The 11,415-nt window shown below is 51.5% G+C and overlaps 1 protein-coding gene across 2 annotated transcripts; it reads right to left on the reverse strand.

Annotated features, from left to right (window-relative positions):
* Positions 1 to 1,136: 1,136 nt before the first annotated feature.
* NRN1 (neuritin 1) lies at positions 1,137 to 10,288 on the reverse strand. 2 transcript variants are annotated; one of them, XM_065831508.2, is made up of 3 exons: positions 9,933 to 10,288; positions 5,712 to 5,856; positions 1,137 to 2,468 (listed from the first exon to the last, which is right to left on the reverse strand). In XM_065831508.2, exons 1-3 carry the CDS (start codon positions 9,985 to 9,987, stop codon positions 2,237 to 2,239), a joined length of 432 nt encoding a protein of 143 aa, XP_065687580.1. In that variant the 5' UTR covers positions 9,988 to 10,288; the 3' UTR covers positions 1,137 to 2,236. The 2 variants fall into 2 exon arrangements, with proteins under 2 accessions (XP_065687580.1, XP_071660648.1); XM_071804547.1 differs by lacking the exon at positions 9,933 to 10,288 and adding an exon at positions 5,960 to 9,911.
* Between the last annotated feature and the right edge of the window lie 1,127 nt (positions 10,289 to 11,415).

Genomic DNA, 11,415 nt, shown 5'->3' on the forward strand with positions numbered 1-11,415 from the left:
GAAAATAACCCAAACCGTTTAAACAAAGATCTGCTCTCCAGGATTTTCCTTTCTCCTTGGTGGTGATGGGGATTGAGTCTAAAGGGAGGGCAAAGGAAATGCAAGCAGACCCGTGTCTGCCGAAGACAGGCTGAGCCCTGCAAATCACTTCCCCCCACAACACACACATAATGTATTTTATCATTAAAAAATCAACATTGCTTCCAGTGGTAAAGGCGCCTGGCTCCAGTTCCTGAGAGCATTCGTTGCTGGGATTCAATCCGTTTGGGAAATGCAGATTGGCTTGCGACCCACTGTTTGATTTATGAACTGTTACATTTGCTATTGCTTACACATTACATTGCAGACCTTGAGAAGGAAGGGGGTAGGCAAAGGAAAGACCCTGCCACCCTGCACATTGGCAAATGAGAGCTATTGCACAGGCAAAGGCTCCTCACAGGAATAAATCACCCCAAACCAGTTCGCGGCCCCTACCTCCCCATCACCCACTCACCCACCCACTCCTGGTCGCCAACTGGGCTCTGGCCTTACATGTAAAAAAGGACGTGTTTACTCTTTGATGTGTATTTCTTTATAAAGGCATCAGACGCCTATAAATAGCCGAGGTTAGAGCTGCGAAATCAATACCCCGTCCCCCCCTTCCTTTGCTCCTTCAGCTGAGCACCTTATTAATTATGAAAGGGCTGCTCTGCGCCCGGGCTGCAGCTCCGCAGCCTCCTCCTTAATGGTGGTTGCTGTCCTCCCTCCGCCGGGGCTCCGCGCCGCCCCATGCCCGCACTCGCGGGACCGCCGCGCCGCCCGCCCCCGCCGCTCCGCCGAGGCTGCTTCGCCGGCTCCGGGCAGCTGGGAAATGGGGGCTGATGCTGTTTCGGGTTTCGGGAGGTGGACGAGGAGGAGGGTAGGAGGATTTCTATATATATATATATTTTTTTTTTTAAGAAAGAAATTGGAAAAAAAAAAAAAAAAGAAAGAAAAAGGGAGGCTAAGACTAACCGATTCAGCCGCCTTGTCCTTGTTTGAACTGAATTTGTCATGTTCACCGGGGGATCGGTTCGGGATTTAGCCTTCCTTCCTTTAAAAGCCCTGTCCTTTTCAAGATACTGTAGGTATATTTTATAAAAAGGACAACACCCTCATTTCAAACAATAATTTTTATTTTATACTTCTGTCTATACTTTGTAGCAAATCTTTTTTTGTTATTTTTTGCTGAATTGACTTTATAATAAACTTTTGTTTAAATTACATTTTTCTTCTCTTAAAATCAAGGCTCTTTTTTTCAAAATCATTTCGCTGTTGTTGTGTGATTTTTTTTTTCTTTAGGTTTACATTTAAGCCCCCTTTTTGTGATCTCTACGATTGGATATTCAGGTATTTTACTGGTATGTGTAACATCTAAAACAAAGAGGAGGAATAAATTAAAGGCAGTGAATTCGGAAAGATGCCTTCGAACAGCAAGTAAAGGTAAACTCTCAGAGAGCTGTTAGCAGCGTTCCTTCACTCCTGCGGGCAGGTAGACACATCTCTTTCTTTCGCTTTTCCCTTTCTTCTTTCCTTCCTTAACTGTTCGTTTCTCTCTCTCTCTCTCTCTCTCTCTCTCTCTCACTCTCTCTCTTTTCCCCTCGAGGAAAGATGCTCTTTTTTATTTTATTTTATTAATTTTTTTTTTTTTTTGCAGTGGAATGACCAAAAAACAAGCGACTGTGGAGGAAAGATGAGAGATTGTGAATTATTCACCATATGCTTCACAAGTGGCCATCTACCTTGGATTCGTCGTTTGTGCCTTTTTTTTTTTGTCTGCGTTTTTGTTCTCGCCTCGCACACTGCCACATTTTCAGAGGAGCCCGTGGCCCGCCGGGAGGTATCCCGGCCGATTACAACTTTAGCATTAGGTGGCCCAGAGCCGTTCCTGAGATTGCTGTTGCACAATGAGGGCTCGAGTTTGTATTTTTATCTTTTCTATTTTTGATTCGAAGCGATAGTAAAGCTGAGGTCCGATTTGGGCTGCGCGCCGCTGCCTGTTTGGTAACATTTGGCAAATAAAACACAAAAAAAAAAAAAAAAAAAAAGGGAGAACGCTTCCACAGTCCTACATGGGTGTTTCACCATCATCAGCCACCACCACCACCATCATCATCATCAACCACAGAAAAGCACAACGTCCCCAAAGCAACGGATGGACACTTCCTCTATAGATCCAGCATATGGAGAGGGTGTGGGTGTGAGTGTGCTCGCCCCCCTAGAAAGGCAGCCAGGTCACTAGCGCGGCCCACAGAGCCGCCAGGAGCAGGGGCAAAGCCGGCGGGAGGAGGGACGGTGCCGCGCCGCTGCCTCCTCCGCACAGTTCAAATAAGCTGCCTTGGAAATCGAGGTTTTTGGATTCCCGTCTCAATTTCTCCCAGAGGTCTCTCGCTCCTTCCTGGCAATCGGTGAGCGCTGTGAGGGTGCAGGCGTGGAAATCATCCCAGTACCTGCAGGAGGGGAGAGCAGCCGGCGTCAAAACAGGCACGCACCCACTTTCCCTGGGGGGTCGGGGAGGAACCGCCCCCTAGGACCCCCCGACCCCTCGACGGCGGAGCTGTGCGGGGACATGCCTTAAAGGGGGCTGGCTCCCGGTGGGGAGGAGCCGCCGCCTCCCCCGCCTTAAAACCCGGCGCCTGTCCCCCACCTCCCATCCCACCCGAGACAGCTGTTTCTGGTAGGGATCCTCTATCCCTCGACTTCCCCGGGCTGCCCCACAGTGCGCCCCGTGAGCACGCTTACTGTTGGGCAGTGGTTCCCCTGTGAGCTCCCGGAGGGGCTGCCACAGGCTGTGGTTTCGAGGGTCCCCTGTCCCCAGCCGCACCTCCGGCACCAGCCTGAGCTTGGCGGGATGGGACAAAAATAATTTTGGTGGGTCTTTGTCCGACGGGAAGGAGAGGACATGGGACCCTCGGCTGACAAACGCTAGCCTTGGAGTCCATGGGCTCGCCCCGAGTGTTTTTTGTCACCGGTGGCAGATGGCAAATGGGGCGCAGGCAGTATCCTAGAGGGTCCTGGTGCGGCGTTAAAAAAACCCTCTGGGGGGATTCCCCGGGACGGGAGTGGGCCCTGACTTAGGGGGAAGGAACAGAGGAGAAGGACAAGGAGGAGGAAGAGAGAAGAAATGGGGAGGAGGAAGGAGCATCTTCTCTTCCCGGCCCTTCCTGGGCACCCCGCACCGCCCCGTGGGGTCTATGCGCAGCGCAGGGTTTCTCCTTGCATGGAATAATTGTCAACTGTTCCCACAGTTTTTTCCTTTTTCTTTTTCTAATTCCCTTTTTCAAGGGGTCTACACTGGGGTTTGCCATCGGGCCAGGACTCGTCCCAGCGCCCCACATAGGGGAGACGGACGGACCTTTCCTCTCCGCATCTGGGTTATCGAAAATCACCCCGAATCTGCCTTTCTCTCTCCTATTTTCTCCCGCCTCTCAAGGCAGGCGCCTGAATATTTGGATCTTGGATTTTTTTTTTTTTTTTTAAGTAGTCCTACAGCCTCTAATTTATGAGCACTCTAAGCTGGTTGTAGACTCCCAATGTTTGCTACATTTGTAATAAATAATGAGATACTGAGAAGCCTGAGTCTGAGAGTGTGCCTCTCCTGCAGTATTTGTGCTGTAATTGCATCTCCCAAAGGAAAATTAAATCTTTCCCCGTCTTCTTTCAACACACATCCCGGCACAGGACAAAGGCAAACGGGTGGTGGGAGGTGGTCGAGAAATGGCTTTGCTGGGAAGAAAAAAAACCCAAACAACAAAGGATGCTTTTTATAGGTCAGGACCACCTCTGGTCCAGCACTCCAGGGCCAAAGGACATTATACTAAGACGCTGCCGCCTCTGGGTATTAATTTCTCATGCAGGACACAAGATAACTGCAACCCAGCATTTAGAGCAAGGTGTCAGCCGTAGTAGGTGTAGCAAAGTCATGCTTGACTCAGAAACGTCTAGGTAGAAAGAGAACAGAGGAGGGTTGCACAGTCTCTTGTTTTCTTTCTTTTTGATTTTTTTCTTCTTCTCTTCTCTTCTCTTCTCTTCTCTTCTCTTCTCTTCTCTTCTCTTCTCTTCTCTTCTCTTCTCTTCTTCTCTCCTCTTCCTCTCCTCTCCTCTCCTCTCCTCTCCTCTCCTCTCCTCTCCTCTCCTCTCCTCTCCTCTCCTCTCCTCTCCTCTCCTCTCCTCTCCTCTCCTCTCCTCTCCTCTCCTCTCCTCTCCTCTTCTCTCCTCTCCTCTCCCCTTTTCCTTTTCCTTCTCCTTCTCCTTCTCCTTTTCCTTCTCCTTCTCCTTCTCCTTCTCCTTCTCCTTCTCCTTCTCCTTCTCCTTCTCCTTCTCCTTCTCCTTCTCCTTTTCCTTCTCCTTTTCCTTCTCCTTCTCCTTCTCCTCCTCCTCCTCCTCCTTCTCCTTTCCCTTTCCTTCCCTTCTTTCTTTTCTTTTCCTCTTTCCCATTTCACGTCCTTCATTTTCTGTTTTTCGGGGAGCAAAGTAAGAAAAACCCTATTCCAAACAATTTTATGTCTAAGGATCTTAGGATCTTACCTCGTTTCTAAATATTACCTTTTTTTTTTTTTTTTTTTTTTTTGGTGGACAGAGTTTGTGCCGAAAAACAGCAACCAGGGGACAGGAGAATACCTTGTTGCAGCCGTTTTATTTATTTATTTTTTTTTCTTTTTCCCCGACTAAACGAAAATGCCCGTTTCTGCGAGGCCCCGAAGTGGGGTGGGAAAGGACAGAGCTGGCGGCTCCCCGGCCCCAGCAGCCACCCCAGGTTTATCTCCCCCAGTAAGATCCGCTGCCCTGAGCTCCGGGAAAAACTACCCCAAATTTAAGGCTCCTCCAGCTGTCCAGGTTCCTGCAGCTTCGCAAAGGAATTGGGGAGGAGAGGAGCAAGGGACAATTTTGCAAGGAGAGCTCTTTTTCTCTCTTTTTTTTTTTTTTCTCTCTCTCTCTTTTTTTTTTTGTTTTGTTGTTTTGTTTTCCTTTTTATTAGTATTTTTTTTCCTCTTTGTTGTTGCCTCTTCCTCCTCCCTTCTGTGCCAGGAGTCCGCCGAAACTGGGGGGAAATGGGCTTTCTCGAGGGGCCGGGAGGGGGCAAGTTGCACAGGGAGGTAAAGGAGAGCTGCCGCTGGGAAATTCATGTTGTGGGTATTTTCATTTTTAACTAAATTTTCTTTTCCGAGGAATCGCCTCCCCAGCCCCGGCTGGGGTGAGCTGTCTCCCTCAGACCTGCCTCTGCCTTGAGTGCCTGGGGGGACCCCCGGAGCTTGCTAGTGAACATGGGTCCCAGAGACAGCAATAAGGAAAGGGATGACGACCCCCGTGCAGCTAATGTTAACATCTCAGTGCAAAGCAGAAGGGAAAGAATGCAAGCGAGGAGCTAAGGGTGGAGGAAGGGGAGAAAAAACCAAACCAAACCAAAACCCCCCAAACAAAACAATATCCATATTCACGGAGGAAAAAAACTAAGAAATATATTGCAAAAACTCCCTCCAGACTTCAGTGTTCCCCAAGTCCCGCCTATCCCCATGGCACTGTGCTTGAAGGGACCCTGCAGTAAAGGAATGAACCCCAAAACACCAAACCCCGCATTACTTCTGTTTCTTCTCTTCCCACCGCCGCTATCCAACCTCTCCCCCCTTCCCCAACCCCGCGTTACCCCCAGTCCCACCCCCCCGGTAGCCCCAAAGGAGAGAGGAAAGACCTACGTGCAAATCGTTTGGAGATTTCTCTTGTCGTCCAGGTCCTGCGGGTACTTGGCCATGTTATCGCCCAACCGCAGCAAACAGTCCGAGAAGCCCCTAAAGACCGCATCGCACCTCCCCGCTGCTCTCACCGCCTGCACCAGGTACGCTGGGGGGGGGCAGGGGCACAGGTCAGCTCTGCCTGCTCCCCCCGCCCCGGCCCGCCGCCCCTTCCCTCCCTCCCCTCGCACCCCCCATTGCTAAAGGCTCACCCCGCTGAGGAGCGGTGATTTGGGGGCAGGAGGAGGGCTGTGGGACCGAGGCACGGTCGCCATCGGGCACTCGGGGACATGAGTCAGGGGCTTTTCCCCTTTGCTTTTTTGGCATCGGCGTTTTTAGTGCCAGTGAATTAACGATGTTGATTTTAGTCTTTTTTTTCTTTTTCCTTTGAGGACCGAGGAGGAGGGGAGGCCAGGTGAAGATGCGCTGCCTGCTTCTCCCCGGACTTACTCCTTTGTTAGAAAATTCCGCCTCGAAGCAGCAAGCGTGTTTCTCCGTACAAACGGTGGAGCACACACACGCACACGCACGGCTCCTTATTGCCCAGATTGCTCGGCAAATATCGTCCGGGAAAATAATAACAAAAAGCACCAGAGAGAGCCGAGATACAGACATGAAAAAAAGCGACCCCAAACCCACTCGCGCAACTGGGAGGGCCCCGGCCCCGCGGGTGCTTGGGCTCCGGACAGCGGGGCGGGAAGGGGCAGGGATGAATTCGATTCCCTCAAACCTGCAGCCTCGGGCATCTTCCGAGATTGCGCTAGGAAACGGCACCCGGTTGAATACAACGGTAACAAACCCAAGAACAACCGCCTGCGAAGGGCGAAAGAAAACGAAAATACGGCGTTGGTGAGATGGCTTCTCCCGGGTGTTCGTGGCTGCCAGGCCAGGCCGCGTTTGGGGACGGAACGCAGGGACATTGCAGCTGCACGGCGCGGCCTGCTGCCGCGCAGCACCGCGCACACACCCGTAGCAGCCCCCACCGCGGGGACGGGAGGGGATACCCGGGCACCAGGCGAGGGCATGCTCATCCCTAAGTGCTCTCCTGCCAGTGACGGGGACTGGGGATGCCGTGGTGTCCCTGGGCCCGGGCTTGATCCCGGGCAGCGTAGCTGAGATATCGCTGTGGCCAGCGGGGGCGGGAGGGGTTCCCCCCCTCCTCCTTTTCGGAAGAGCCCCCGTCCGCCCACACCGCCACGGGGGTTGCTGAAACGTGGATCGCCTCCCAATTCGTCTCCCCAGGATATGGCTGCGGCGGTGTGTGTGTGTTTCCTTGCCAGGCATCGGTTAGAAGCTAAATGGCTGACTCCAAAAGAAACTGTTTCAACCCAAATCCTCCTCTTGCCATTTGATTTATCGCTAACATGACTTGGTGGCCACTCCCCTCTACACACACACCAGCACCAGCCTTCGCATCAAAACCCCAGCAGGCTACAGACATTGGTTACGGTGGGGAAAAAAAAAAAAAAAAAAAAGCCAGGCAAACACACGGAGAAGAACTGAGGACCATCCCGAGGGTAAAACCATGTCCTATAAAACTCGCGCCATCCCACTCAGACAGCTACAGGGGAAGAGGGGAGTTGCCATTAATTTCTCCAAAAACGCAACGGACTGCTGTGAAAAAATGGGGGTCCAAAGCAGAGCCCTGACACGGGCCCTGGGAGGGAGAGTAGTAGAGGGTCAGGTTTGGGACTAGCGGGGTTCAGAATATCTCTGCCCTCAGAGGGGCGGCCTGTTCTGTGTTCTCCCTTCGCACAGGGTACCCCCGGTCCAAAGCTTTCCCAAATCCCAAAAATAAAAATAATTAAAAAAAAAAAAAGCAAAAACAGATAGACGAGCGTCCTGCCTGGTTAACCGACGGCGGGATTTCTCTTGAACTGGGTCGCTTGTGCTTTGCCGTGGTCCCGACCTTTCCACCGCTCCCCGTCCTTCAAAGACAAGGGTGCGCAGCAATTTGCAATGCAGCAGGAGCCACCCGTAACGGACCGTGCCCCCTCCCGAAACCTGCTCCCCGTCCTCTCCGTCCGCCTGCCCTTTAGCTGAGCCTGGTCCGCCTCTCCTGTCCCTGGGCGTCTTCCCGCGGAGACTCAGTCCCCTCGCCTGCCCCTCGTCACCTCCCAAAATGACAGGGATTTCGGATAGCTCCCAATCTCGGCTACTCAAATAAACAAAAAATAAATAAATATATATATATATATTTTAAGCCCTGGTGCTGCTGCGGGAAGCATAGACATTTTGGGATCGATCCGAATAGCCGTTTCACACGAGCCGCTAACGGGGACGGGGTAAAGGCCAAACGCCCCTTTGCAGCCCCCGCACCGACAACCAGAAACTGATTTCGGGGAAGCGGGGGGGGAGGGAGGGGGCAAGGTTACCCGAAATACCGAAGGAGGAGCAGAGGGAAGAAAAGCCCTCCACGAGCTTCAAAACCGTCTTTTCCCAAAGCAGCAAAGAGACCGCACCGCCACCATCCCCGCCGTGTGCAGCAATATTTGGAGGTAACTTTCCAAATGACTGCTCATGCTCACGCCAGCCCGGGGACGGCAGTTCCCAGCGACTCGAGCTACCTTTTGAAATTTCACCGTGAATAAAATCCTCCCTCGGTTGAATCAAATAAACGCAAATGAGAGAAAATAATCCTCCTCCAAACGAACAAACAAACAAAAAATGCAAAGACTGAAATTAAGGGTAACATTCAAATAATGCCTTCCCCCTTCTTTCTCTGACAATACAGAAAATGGCCTTCTGAAGAGTTCAGCCTCATTTAAAATGGAATAGTAATACGAATGGAGGGATTTGCATCGTATATCCATATTCTCCAGAGGTCAACATTTCATCGCAGTATTTCTTATTTTTTCTTTTCTCGATGAGAAAATGTTCAAGGCATTCTTCCTCCTTCTTTTCTTTCTTTCTTCCTTTTCTTGTGCTTCCCCCCGCCCCCCCTTTTTTTTTTTTTTTCCTTTCCCTTTTCTTTCCCTCGTCTTTCTTTTGGTACCCACAAGATGCTGCAGAGATCGTCTGGAGGGGAGGGTGACCGAGAAAAAGGATCTCTAAACAGCAACGCCGAGCATTTTTTTGTATTGTAGTAGAATTCCTTTGCAGGCAATTATTTTCAAAGGTCTCTTCACACCTGTCAATCTGGACAATAAAATACGCGCTTTAATCGCCCTTTCCTTGAAGTCTAGTTTTGGATTATGGTCAAGAATATACGTATTCAATATATAATTTTCAAAATTTGCTCGTACAGACCCAAGTGGTTATTAACTTGGAGACTGTTTAACGTCTATAACTAAAATTTTTTTCAGCAAAAAAATGTTCAATAAAATGAACCTGAGAGCAAACCAACAAAAAGAATCAGCGAAAAAACCCCAAGATATTAAACAAAACTAGAAATGAGCACACAAAACCACATACTGGAGTGGAGGGAAACCTGTTCTATTTTAAGTAACTTAACATATATAGAATTTTTTTTGGAGCCGCTCGTTTTATGACAGCTGTTCTCCGAGCACAAAAATAACGTCCGGGCAGTAGGACTTCACGATTTTAAAATAATTTGTACTTGTTTAATACCCGCATTCGAGTAGACTTTTTTTTTTTTTTTTAAGTTAGTCTTGTGTTTTGATTTTAGGTTGCTCTGCAAATGGGAAAGCCTCAAAGATCCTAAAAAGAGCCCTTTGCTTGTCTCCCTGATTATCCGTTAAAAAAACCCCACAACTTTCCAGCTAGATCTCTCGCAAGCCATTTTGTGCCGGTTCTTATTTCTCTGTCCCTCGGGAAGGGGGTGAATTTCACTGGAGTCCCCAAATTACCGGTGGAAAGGAATGCACGGGATATTCAAAAAGCAAATACAAATGCAGTCGTTCGTGGGGACAGAGAGAACAGAGAGGGAAAGGAGGACGAATAAGAGAGGGGGAAAGCGAACTATGAATGAGCATGCACTGATTTAGGAAAAACGAACAACAAAAGTGATTTAAGAGGAGTAAGAAATCGACTCCCTTTCCTGCGGACCTCCCTGCCTTGTCGGCGTGAAGAACCGCGAAGGTGCCACCGGGAGGGAGGCAGAGGGAGCGGGGTTCCCCGCCGCCGACCCAAACCGCGGCCGGTTATTCCAACATCCCGCTTCTGCATGCATCAGCCGGGCTTTGGTGCACATCAACTTGATAGAGAATTTGGCAGTCCACTTACCTATCTGTACAGCAAGGATCAGAGAAATGTATCTGCCGTTCAACTTAAGTCCCATCCTACATTTAGTAAAACCATTTGCGGCTGCAGATCTTTAAATAGTTACTTTGGAGAACGTGGGGGAAAGCTGAAAAATAGGCATTGCCAACAAGTTCCGAGCAGCGGAGGACTTTGCAGACAAGCGGGGGGAGACAAGAGGAGAAGGAGAGAAAGAGGGAGGCAGAGGGAGAGGGCGAGGAGGACTAGCTGGGAATGGTTCGCTCCATTAGGAGGGGGCGGAGGAAGTACAGCCTCACGCCCACCACCGGCCCTGACGCGGGGGGATGACACGGACCGGGATTTTTCCCCCCCCCCCCTTTTTTTTTTTTTAATGTGCACCTTGGAAGAGAAACGCCGTTTATAGGCATCACAGGGTGGATTTACCCGCTCTCCCCGTGTCCCCCCGCCCCATTAATCACCGAGAAACTCCCCCCACCCCGTGCTCCTCCTGCTCGGTGTGGCGGCGGGGCGGGGGGGGCAGCCGGGACCGTCCTCCCAGGGAGGGAGGGATGCGGGGGCGGGGGCGGCGACACAAACACACACACACACGCACATATACACACACATATACACACACACGCAGACGGAAGAGCCGCCCCCCGGGGGTGGGGATAGCACGGTAGAACCGTCCCCGGGCCGCCCCGTCGGGGTTGTCCAGCCCGGCCCCCGCGCTGCGGAGCGGGGAGGAGGAAAGGGAGACGAGGGGGTCCCCTCCCCCCTGCCCGTCCCTCCCCCACCATGACGTCACCCCAAAGCTGAGGTCGGGGGAAGCAGGGGGGGAAGCTGATCTCTCCCAGCTCTGCTGCTTGTGCTCAATCCCGCTGTGGGATTGCATAGGGGAGTGTGGGGAAAGGGGTCACGGATGGGCTTGGGGAGCTGCCGTGGGGCCGGCCTGAGGCTGGGGGCCACCTCACCCGTCCTCTGGGCGTGGGCCACAGGTGTGACAGGGCCAGGTGGTGGAGATGGCACCAGTCGAGGCTACACGTAGCCCTGCTTGGGTCGGGGCTGGATCTGAGGTGGTTCTGCAGCCTGACACTCTTCCAGGACTCTCCTCGAGGCCATCCCTGCATGGAGAGCACTGTGAGAGGAATCTAAAGGTGGCAGCATGGGCTCCTTCTGGTGCAAAGTAACCAGCCAAAAACCCCATCCGACACCCTTCCCCCTGGGCTCTTTCACTGCAAAGTTATTCCTCCCCAACTCAACCCTGACTTCTACCAGCCATCTGTAGCATCTCCAGGAGCCAAAGGGGGGCTGGTTGGAGGAAGAACTACTGTTGACCTTTGCTCCTCCTGGACTCAGGTCCCATACTCTTCGCAATCCCACCGTGTTGGCAGGGCTGTGTTGCCCTGGACTAACTGGGGTCCTGGTTGGTCCCTCTCTTTTACAAACCACCTGTGACAGTCTTCAGACCTCAATGACAGAGAGATGACACCTGTCAGCTGTGTCA

This window comes from Patagioenas fasciata, chromosome 2 (assembly GCF_037038585.1).
Source record: "Patagioenas fasciata isolate bPatFas1 chromosome 2, bPatFas1.hap1, whole genome shotgun sequence".
NCBI classification, from domain to species: domain Eukaryota; kingdom Metazoa; phylum Chordata; class Aves; order Columbiformes; family Columbidae; genus Patagioenas; species Patagioenas fasciata.